The sequence below is a fragment of the Rissa tridactyla genome, chromosome 3 (genome assembly GCF_028500815.1).
Source record: "Rissa tridactyla isolate bRisTri1 chromosome 3, bRisTri1.patW.cur.20221130, whole genome shotgun sequence".
In the NCBI taxonomy this organism is placed as follows: domain Eukaryota; kingdom Metazoa; phylum Chordata; class Aves; order Charadriiformes; family Laridae; genus Rissa; species Rissa tridactyla.
In genome coordinates this window covers 27,596,710-27,607,618 of record NC_071468.1, presented here as the reverse complement: position 1 = coordinate 27,607,618, position 10,909 = coordinate 27,596,710, and the positions used below count along the sequence as shown (strand labels likewise).

Genomic DNA, 10,909 nt, shown 5'->3' with positions numbered 1-10,909 from the left:
TCTGGTTCATAGCCCTACTTTCACAAGTAAATAGATGCATAAGGCTCACAGGGGCTTTCCTCATTACTGAGCAGCTGTTATCCTGTATAGGACATGTCTGTTCAGAAGGGGATAGATCCAAGAAGACTCAAGGCTCCATTTTGCTGCCATCAAACTCAAATTCTAAAAACTAAGTAGAAGGCATTACACAGGTAGGTAAAGAAATCATATTATACATATTTTTATATGGGTTTTTTACTTTCTAAAACATCTCCTCTGAACAGATCTTCCCCCAGTTTACAAGCAAAGTATATTTTAATAGTTTTCACTCAGTGCCTGACCACAGATATTTTTATAGCAAGCCTATCTGCAAAACTGTATGTCAGACTCCTAATAGGCAATACTCTAATTGTTGCAGATTACTAATGATTAAACATTACCAACAAATGATCCTTTTTTAATAAGGCCTCAGTATGTTTAATCTTAACCAACAGTAGGCAATTCACAGAGTCAACTCAAATTAATGACTTTGCACTGTCAGACTCTGATAATAGCAAGATGCTGTGGATTAATAACAAGAACATCTCAGTTGGCAACCGCCTATGGCCCAAGGCGTGCACAGAAGCCAAATGACCGCTCAGCGCCCACAGGCCCTTGAGCCATAAGCATAGCAACACCCTGCCATGTTGTACCTTCAGTCTATGGGGCTGCTGGGCTTCTCAGGAAGATTAAATTCACAAGAGAAGCAGCATCATATTACATTCCCCTAGTTGACAATGCTGATTTCATTTAATGAAAGCCTTATTTCATTAAACAAATTATGGGCTTCAGATGTTTTCAGAAGATGTCTGAATCACCTGACAAAGTGGAGACCCAGAGAGTAAGTTCCAGAAAACAAAACCACTACCATCCCTTCTTAATTTTTATCAGAAAACAAACACTTGAGAACAAGCCGCCGGCGCTGCCTCGAATTCTGAACACCCCGAGCTCTGCAGCGGAAGGCGCACGCAAGGCAGGCAACCGTGACCGCCTCAGCGGCGGCAAGGCAACAACCTGAGGGAGGGCCGGAGCCGCCGGCCCTTAGGAGGGGCAGGGCGGGCTGGGCCGCCGTGGGGGGACCACCACACGCAGGAGCCCCGTTTTACCCGTGCGCACTCGCATCCTCCTCCTCTTCCCTCTCCGCGGTCCCCTGAGGCCACAACACCGGCCTCAGAGCCCAGCGAGGGCCACCGCCCCCGCTCCTCCCTCCTCGGTGAGGGCGGGGCCTCACCTGCTGCTTGCGCTGATTGGCTGTCGACAGCCCCACCCTTCCCCGCCCCCTGCACCCCGCCACCGTTGCCCTTCGGCGGGGCAGTGGTGCGCACGCGCACTGCAGCGGGGCCGGTTAGGGCCCCCTCCCGCTGCCTGACTGAAAGTTGCCGCCAGCCTCGCTTTGAGAGCGGCAGGCCTTCGAGGCAGAGAGGCGCTCCCACTGCCTTAGTAACGACTCGTGTATTTCACCGATTTTTTTTTTTTTTTTACCCCGCTCCTTTGGCGGCTTCCCCTGGCTCACCCCTCGCAGGCGTTCGTCGCGGGGGCCCGCGAGCCGGCGGGCCCTGTCAGGCTGAGGCGTCGCAGGGAGCCGGCTGGGGTCCTTCCGCGCGAGTCGCCGCCACCGGTGTGCCGTTGGGAGCGCGCGTGCCGGTGGCCCCCCGCCATGTACTACAAGTTCAGCGGCGTCACGCAGCGGCTGGTCGGGGCCGCCGCCTCCGCCGCCTACAATCCTCAGGTAACGGGGCCGCCACCGCCTTCCTCCTTCTCCTGGGCGCCCTCACGGCGGTGACCTTCGCCGTCCTCCTCCTTACGCGGCGCCGCTCACTCCTCGGGGCTCTGTCCGCCGAGGGAGGCGGCAGGGCCGGGACCCAGCCCCGCCCGGTGGCGGCAGAGCGGGGTCGCGGGGAGTTGGAGGTGGCGGGCGAGTGCATGCTGCTGGGCGGCGGGCGCTTGGCGGCTGCTGTGGTGATGGCCTCGCCGGCCGGCCCAGGCCTCCCTGGCAGGGCCTTCGAGCCCGGCGGGCGTTTGTTTGGCTGGGGAGGGATCTTTCGCGCCCCCCCCCCCCCCACCATGCAGCTAGCGAGCCCGGCCTGTCGTGTGACCTTGGGCAAGGCGAGGCCCTTCATGCGGCCGTGCACGTCTTGGTTCAGTTTGGGGATGCATTGAGTGTTATAGCAAGATATTAACACACTTTTATCATCTAGGACTGCCCCTGAGCTAAAACCGTGGCTGTTATTTTAAAATTGCAGCTAGCAAATTGGAACAGCACAGCACCTAGTCCCCCTCTTCTGTCTGTGCATGCAGAAAAACTAATTACTGAAAGCATTAAAACCATTCTTAGAGAGGAAGCACATCTACTGAAGTTTGTTTAAAGCAAAATGAAAACAGCCTTTTCTCTGTATGATGCTGACATATTTACCAAGTGTATACAGGTTAAAGATTGCATTAAATAGTCTTATACTTTCCATACTTTATAGTTAAAGTACACGGTTAATTCTGCAGGAGTGGAGGGGAGATGAGGGAGGGGAGAATGGATCCCAATTATATCAGCCATTTCAAGACATTGAAGAGTTGCATGTTGATGAAGAAAAAGGATCACGGAACTTGTTTCCTTTTACGTACGTCAACACAGATTCCTAAGTAATATTAGGAAGACTTGTAATGTGATTCTGTCATGGGGCAAATGCAGCATGATTGCTATACCGTGTTCAAGTTCCTGAGTAAACTTTGAAAAGCTTCAGCTCTTACAGTTTAGTAATTAAAAAAAAAAATCCCCAAAACTGGAGGTTAAGGATCAGAAGAATGATTTTTAAAAAGTCAGCCTTCCAAAGAACTGCCTCCAGAGAACAAACATATCTGATATGACTTGAAGTTGTTAAAACAAAAAAAGTAGATACATGTGTACACACAGAAGTGAAATCAAAGTTATAGTTTGTCTTTTTCCTGATAAACTCATTAATAAAAGGTAACAAAGACACTACATTTTTATAGACTAATGTGTATTGTGATACACAAATAACTCTTTTTATTTAATTCTTTGTTAGTCTAATTGTGTTAGCAACCTGTTTTACAGTTCTGCATTCCTGGATATCCTTGACTATGCAGGTTTTACTTGGAAAATCCAGTCATCTTCTGCAAGCAAGAATATTGTATTAAGCTTCTTTAAAATCTCAAATTGTTTCAAGGGGCCCAGACCAACTACAAAGCTTTCAATTTTGAAATTTTTTGAAGTTAAGATGTTAATAGTTTAGATGCATAGGCAATTAGAAAGGTGACGAGAACTGGCTGATCAGACTTAGCGTGGTGGTTAATGAGCCATACTTTGCCGGGATGCTCATAACAAGTGGAATACTGCAGGTTACTGCAGGACTTTATCAGTTACCTGGAGTAGGCTATAGAGTGCACTCTTAAGTTTACAGAAGACATCAAGGCAGTGGATCTAAAATGTTTGAAGTAGATCTGCCATTCAGAAGGACCTATCTGGAATAGAGGAATGAACTGACAGGAACACTATGAATTTCCATGAGGAAAAAAGGCAAAGTTGTGCATGTGGGAAGGAAGAGCCCCTGGCAGGGATACAAGCTGGGAACTGACAGGCTGGTGGGAGCAGCTCTGTGGTAGAGACCCAAGACAGCAAGCTGGGTGTGAGCCAGCAGTGTGTCCTACCTGTAAAGGAGGCCAACGCCATCCTGGGCTGCATCACCACATGCATAACCAGTGGATTAAAGAAAGCGATGATGTCCCCCTATACTCAGTGCTCGTTGGATGACATCTACGTACTGCATCCAGTTGTGGGTCCCCCAGTATCGTAATGTTCTTGATCAACTGGAGGAAGTTCAGCAGAGGTCACCAAGATGGTCAGGGGAGCCAGGGCACTTGCCCTGTGAGGACAGGGTGAGGAAATGGGGCTTGTTCTGCCAGGAGAAGAGGTGGTGTAGGGGGGAGGCGTCAGGTGCAGACCTAAGACCGGCCAGCCAGCACCTACAGGGAGGTTATCAAGACGATGGAGCCAGACTCAGCACAAGAGTGCATGGCGGGAGGGCAGAAGACAACAAGCATAAGCTGCAAAAAGAGAGGTTCAAACTGGTTATCAGGAAAGACACTTTCATGGTGAGAACAGTCAGGCAGTGGAGCAGGTGCCCAGGGAGGTTGTGCAGTCTCCATCCTTGGAGGCTTTCAAGGCCAGACCAGACAAAATCCACAGTGACCTGGTCTCCTCAGTTTGGATTAAAAATTGCTAGAGGGCCCTTCCATCCTGAATTACTCTATGGTGTTAAGTAAACATTGAGGTACCAGTGACTTTCTGGTATGGCAGCTTCTGCCCCAAGAAGATTTTTATCCTCCTCTTTCCCCATCACTCTTTGGAAGGCTTCCTGGTAGCCGTTGGGGGATGGGGACGCAGTGCACAGGGAAGACAGTGGAATAAAGAAAGTGTTCTAATCTGAAAGTATGTCTGTTCATTAAGAGTAAGTTCAACAGGCACCTGTGCTAGAAAACACTCTTGTTGCTATTGCAGTGTTTGGGTCACATCCTACCTGTTCTACACAAGGTTATATTCAAAGAGACTTCATTTGTGTAGAGGAAGGCAAAGGCTAGGGTTACCACTGGGGGCAGAGGGGAAGGGCTCCAAGCCCAAGCAGTAAAGTACCTCCTTTCTGGAAAAGTATAGCTTAGAACACTATGTATTAGTCTCTAGGTATATTGTGGCTGTTCTGTTGCAAATAATGCATCCTTTTTAGTATCCTAAGAGACAAGCCCCACCACAGAACTACAGAAAGCTCTTACAGCCATCTGATGTAAAGTCGTCCTTAAGACAACACTCTTGGCCTCTGGAGCCCAAGTTGTGGAGTATTGCTTATCTTTCTGCTCAGCAGGCTCCATTACAATGTAACAATCATCCCTTTTTAAGTACATCTTTAGGGATTAAAAGGGCAGAAGCAAGATAAGAGGAGAATACAGAATTCTCTGTTATCCCACATTCTGTTCTGTTAGTGAATACTAGGTATGTATGAATATCATTGCACTAGATACAGAAAGACATGATAAATTCGGAATTATTGACATCTAGGTTAAAATGCTGTAGTGTCATATATCAAAATTGGTTTGTAAAGGGTCTGTGCAATACTAGCTTCACATATAGTTATCATTGCAGATAGAAAAAAAAAAGTCTAGGTAGATCTCACTTCTGTGTTCTGCAAGGCAGGAAAGAGAACGTCCAAGGAGAAGAAATACTTTTTTTTTTTTTTCTAGAACGTTGTAGTGATTTCTTTTTTGGTCATCATCAGGCATTGTATTTCATTTCAGTATCATCACTGAAATATGAAAACCTAATTTTTGAGAGAATATAGTTGAGAAGATGAGATTGTATCCAAGCAGGAGCATTTCACATAGGTCTTACGAATATTGTCTCAATTTATAAATGTGGTTTTTTTCATATTGACGAAAGAAACAGTCTTCCATATCTGGCTTGCCATTCACACAGCTTAGTCCTCAGCTGTGGCACGCAGATGTGCTATGCAATAGAATAGCTACATTTTTAAAAGTTACCTTCAATCCCTTTTACAGTGTTCTTAGGCCACCTTTTTGGTAGAATTTGACTGTATTCCCGGGCCACACATTCAGACACCTCAGTCTGATAAAACTGTTTGCAATAAATAGGAATTAAAATATGAAAGGAATCACATAAGTAAGTAGATGCTAAGTCCAAAACAAAGTAAGTTTTTTCCTATTGATTTCATTGCTGTATTTAATAAAACCATAGCTCATCATGTAAAATGGTTTGCTTTTTATGCTTCTATTTATCTTGATGTTTCTGGAAAAATGAAGACATCCTGCAATTCAAATTCTGCTTGGTCGAATATGCAGTATAATAATTCGCTCTATTCTGTACTGTTACATTCCGAAGCTTCCCAATGGAGTATTGTTCTGATACAGGTTTAAACTTATTGTGGGCTTGTGAAATATCAGTCAAAATGTATTTCAGAAATGCTTTTTCTGATGGTAACATAACTAACAGCTTATATTAACAAAAAAAAAATATTAGTTTGAAACCTGTATTGTTCTTTCCATCTCAGCATTCTTAGAAAACTTAATTTTGCATTTAACAAAGTTATGTAAAGTAGTATGAACAGTTTAGCCTGTTGGAATAAACGGGAACTTTCTCAGCTTGTGCAGGTGAGGAGTCAAATAGGTTAAAAATTACTGCTCATATTTAGGAGGATAATGACTGCCATAACCATTTCAAATACAATAAAAACTATTAATTCAAAGACTTGGCTTATACTTAAAGTACAAATAGCGACACCAGTTTCAAATGCCATCAGGTGAAGACAACTATGTGAACTTTTCCCCAGTTCAAGGCTGACTGTGATCATAGTAGAAATTCAGTCATACTACGTACTTCACTTGATACAACTTCTTTTGTGTGTAGCTATTTGAAACCCCCACAAACCGCAGATCTTTTGATTTTAGCTGTTATGAATTGGTTGGAGTTTGTTAAGAAGCTATAATGGTTAACCTTCTATGCTGCAGATGATACTTACGATGTACAAAAAGTGACTTTTACTGAAGTGTATCATCCCAATACAAATAAAGCTTCAAGTGATCCTACCTAAAAGCATCTTTGTGTTAGTGTTAACAAATATATTTAACCTCATACAGTGAGGTATGTTCTACTACAAAGGACCTGGTATTTATGTTAGAAGTGTCTAGGTTTAGCAAGTTCATAACAGTTACTTCATTGCATGTTCTAAAATAATAATTCTCAACTTAACTTTCTTTCCTGTTCCCCCTTTTCATTTTGGTCCTTACCTCGGTTTTCTTTACTTTCTCATTCTCTGATCTGTTTGAGCAATTCCCTGAACATTTAAAAACTTGTGTTGTGCTCTCTCCATTAAATTGTGCTCCAGATCCTTAACTGTTTTGTAAATTTAGCTTGCAAATTCATGCCAGCATGGCATGAGGTGGTTTTAACTTTGAGCATGTTGGCCAACCAACAGATAGATGGGGTCCTAAGACCTTCAGACCTCTGACAGGAAAACAAACACACTTTACAGAGAGGTAGGCAGAGATTTTGGTTTGGATTAGCTGCACGTCCTGACCTTTCATTGAGGACTTCAGTCAGAGCTGTAGCATGCTGACTCTTCTGCACGAGTACATCTGCTGTACTTTGTCCAAGGATTGGAGCAAATTCCTGTTAACATGATTAGAAATAAAAGATTAACACCTTAATATTAGAAGAGGAATTAACAACGTTAAACATTTTCTTTGGAAGCATACATCAAGCGTGTAGAGGCATTCATTCCGCTACTATCTTGAGCATAGTGAGACACTGATGTTATTAAATAAACCTGCAGTTTTAGTTAAATACAAGTGACAATTAAGGGTCATTTAAGATGTCTTAATCACTTGCTTAAAAAATGATCTGTGCTGAAATTCTTATGTGTAATACTGAGGATTTCTCTTCAGTCACACTAAGTTTAGCAAGCAGCTGGGTGCAAGATAGAGCGCTTGCCACTTTCTCTTAGTAAACACAGCCAAGTACTCAGTTGGAACAGCCACGCGGTTATGCTAATTTAGCCCAGCTTGGTTGGAGCTGACCACAAGATTCACAATTTGTGGGTGGAATTCAAGTGGAATTGCATGTTGGGGTGGGGGACCCTGATTAGTGCAGTGTCTGTGTTGGGCAAACTGAACTGTCTCTTCTGCAGCACGTTTTGTTGCACTCTTTTGTGAAGCCAATGAACCATATCAATGATTTTTATTTAAATTGCTATGTGATGTTCTTAACTGGTGCCATGCTGCTTTGGAAGTCATTTACAACAGTACACTGATGATTACATGAGTTTTCTGAAATGGTTTCATTTGATTTCATGATGAGGTTAGTCACCTGAGTCAGGTTTAAGTCTCCTATTACTCCAACAGAAGGGGATCTTGTAACTATCTGAACAGGAATGTATTTCCAAAGCCGGAAAAAGTTGGCGATAACTTGCAGTTGTTAACACAACTGATTTCCCTATTCTAGTAGTAATCCATACAGTATGTCTTGCATCCAGGTACTATACTGTAAAGGCAGCAGTTTCAGCGCTAATAACAAATGTTATGGGTTGCTAATTACATTTTTAAGCCCCTTATCTGTGAGTTTAGGAATGATGGAAGAAGTATCTTTATCATGGAACTGTTTGAAGAACTTTGCAGCTTACTCCAGTTTTCAGTATGTACAGTTTTTATATGCTACAGATAGCTCATGAAATAAAGTAGACACGATCACAACCAGCAGGAATTGCAATCGTCTAGTGACTGTTGAAGTGATCTCAGAGACTGCTGCTGAGAAAGTTAGCTACTGCTTGCAGCGTTCAGGAGGAAGAGTTCATTGGAGTCTCCTCACTGACCCAAGCGTCAGGGATTCCCTGCTTCTAATCCTACTACTCAGATAGAGCCCTAGGTAGTCTCACTATGTGTGAAAAACAAGCAGGAATTTGGAACAAGTACCAGCACAGAAAAACTTATCATAGCTATCAATTTATGTCGTGAAGAAATCAGAAAGGAGGCTTCTATTATCCTTGCTAAGCCCTGACCCAAAGTTGTAGCTGAGAAGTAAGTGGGCCGACAATGTGTCTCGCTTGTTGTCACAGGTCTTCATACTAGGTAAATGTCCTTTGTAATGTATCCATGTAATGACTGGCAGTGTGCCTGCCTGACATGACAGTTGGTACATTTGCAAGTGTTATATACCTTGATATTTTAATTTTTATTTATGCAGGGACTCAAACCAGTAGTTTCCACTGAATCCCCAGCTCTGATTTTTGGGACAACAAGTAAACTTTCTTCAGATTTACCAGCAACTGACTCTTTCTTGGGTAAAAACAAGGTGCCAGACCTACAGAAACTTTTTCAGGTAACAACAACTTTGAGAGTAACATGAAGAAAACTGGAGAGTGGGACATACCTTTCCTTATTTTAATGTGGCTGACTACTTTCATCATTCTACAGTACCAAAATTTCTAAAGTCTAGTTAAGCAAGTGTCGAGTACAGTATATAACCTGTATATTTTTACTATACTACAAGGTATATATGCCTTGTATAGGAGATAAATATAGAAAGTAGAAAGTCTATTATATTGTCTGTCTTTTTGCTGGTTTCAGAAGATGCTTATTGTATTATTTGGCTACTGGAAACACTTTCTGTCTGGGAATACAAGCGTATCCCTTAAAGCAGATTGGGAGGAGCAAAGCAGATGATTACTGTTTTGTATATAATTGAATATTACTGAAGCTGTTTATAATGCAGTATAAGAGCAGCACAGTAAAGTTCTCAAAGCCAGTTTGTTAGCTATGGAATTTCTAAGTGTACTAGGACGTTTTATACAACAAATCAGTTAAACTTTTTTTTTTTTTTAAAACATCAAGGTTGTGCCTTATATGATATACCCTTTTCTCTCTTACATGCCACATGCATTTGGAATGTGTCAGTCTGACTTGGTGAATAACCTTTTATGCATATCTTTTCACATTCTTTTGTTAGTGACACTTTTCCTGTCCAGGTCCTCTTTAGAAATATTTCAAGATATATTCTTTCTGCCTGCACTTAACAGCTTTGGCTAATAAAATTAACTTGCTTTTGTATTTGTCTTGCTAAATGAAAAATGCAGTATACACTTGATTATAGATAGCCTATTTGTCAGGATGTTTCCCTCATGGAAGTCTCTTAATTTACCTGAGGTAGCTTGCCTTAGTATGGGTGTTCATTTCATTTTTTGTTTGTTTTCTTTTTAAACTCTTCCCACAGAAAGCAGATGGACTGCCAGTACACCTGAAACGGGGAGTTCCAGATAAGCTGCTTTATCGGACCACTATGGCTCTAACAATAGGCGGGACTATCTACTGTCTAGTAGCACTGTACATGGCCTCACAACCAAGAAACCAAAAGTAAATGAACCACAACTCATGGGACTTGTGACACTTCTCCGAAGGACCGCCTGCATGTATCTCTCTGCACTTGCTTTAATTCTGTGATCATGTAGGGTTCATTATTCAGATCAAATTTCTTGGAGAAAATGTTTTTAAATTGGTTGCCTTATGTGTTCTAGAAATCAATATAAACAGACTTAAAAACATCATCTTAACACACGGTTGTAGCTTTGCATTTGTTGTCTTGTCAGGAGCGTATGAACAATTGGAGAAAGTTAAGCTTTTCCTTCCTTCCTTCCCTCCCCTAGCTTAAACAATGTTAGAGATAGGACAAGACAAATACTTAGTGGGCTATGCTCCATGTTCCTTAGTGGAAGGATGCTGCTGGTTTCCAAAACAGTAAAAGCAAATAATTTAATTATTATAACATACTAGGAACCTGTTTCTGTCATACACAGCTCATTTTACATAAGCAGGTGGCAGTGGAACTTTTCCAAATGCTGGTATATTTTTAAATATTTGTATCTCTGGTGGTAGGACAAAGGGCTTATCTCCTTGGAGCATTTAAAGTGGATTTATTCCATAATGTTAGTGTCACTGTATGCGGCAGAGTGCATCAGTATTGTAGCATCAATTATACCAGTTTTTGGACTTTCATTTGTCAAACTATCTTATTGTGTAATAAAGTTAACTCCATGAATAATAAAACAGGCAAGTCTTGAAAGTTTCAGACTACTTCAGCTGGCCTGGTAATGAAATAAACATATTGGTACACCTTTGTTCAACTTCTAGATCTCAAACCAGACAATTGATTCAGCTACCTTACTGTAATTTATTTTTTTTGAGATGGTAATCCTCTTAAAACCCTCTCTTAGAATTCATTGAGTGTTTAACTATAATTTTTGGTGAAACAGGTCACTGTCATAGCTCAGCTGCATTTTATTTTCAGTGCACACACATGTCTATCTGTGTACACACATACACACAC

At 42.3% G+C, this 10,909-nt stretch overlaps 1 protein-coding gene across 2 annotated transcripts; it reads left to right on the top strand.

Annotated features, from left to right (window-relative positions):
- Positions 1–1,377: 1,377 nt before the first annotated feature.
- On the top strand, positions 1,378–10,645 carry LOC128907157 (cytochrome c oxidase subunit 7A-related protein, mitochondrial). Of its 2 annotated transcripts, XM_054195634.1 has the most exons (3): positions 1,378–1,747; positions 8,774–8,908; positions 9,800–10,645. In XM_054195634.1, exons 1-3 carry the CDS (start codon positions 1,676–1,678, stop codon positions 9,941–9,943), a joined length of 351 nt encoding a protein of 116 aa, XP_054051609.1. In that variant the 5' UTR covers positions 1,378–1,675; the 3' UTR covers positions 9,944–10,645. The 2 variants fall into 2 exon arrangements, with proteins under 2 accessions (XP_054051609.1, XP_054051610.1); XM_054195635.1 differs by lacking the exon at positions 8,774–8,908 and having other exon boundaries at positions 1,560–1,747.
- The last annotated feature ends 264 nt before the right edge of the window (positions 10,646–10,909 follow it).

Excerpts from the sequence above, each read along its gene's own strand:
- LOC128907157 (XM_054195634.1), top strand. The coding sequence starts at position 1,676 with ATGTACTACAAGTTCAGCGGCGTCACGCAGCGGCTGGTCGGGGCCGCC. Across the intron at positions 1,748-8,773 it reads CCGCCGCCTACAATCCTCAG|GGACTCAAACCAGTAGTTTC; the intron begins GTAACGGGGCCG and ends TTATTTATGCAG. Across the intron at positions 8,909-9,799 it reads ACCTACAGAAACTTTTTCAG|AAAGCAGATGGACTGCCAGT; the intron begins GTAACAACAACT and ends CTCTTCCCACAG.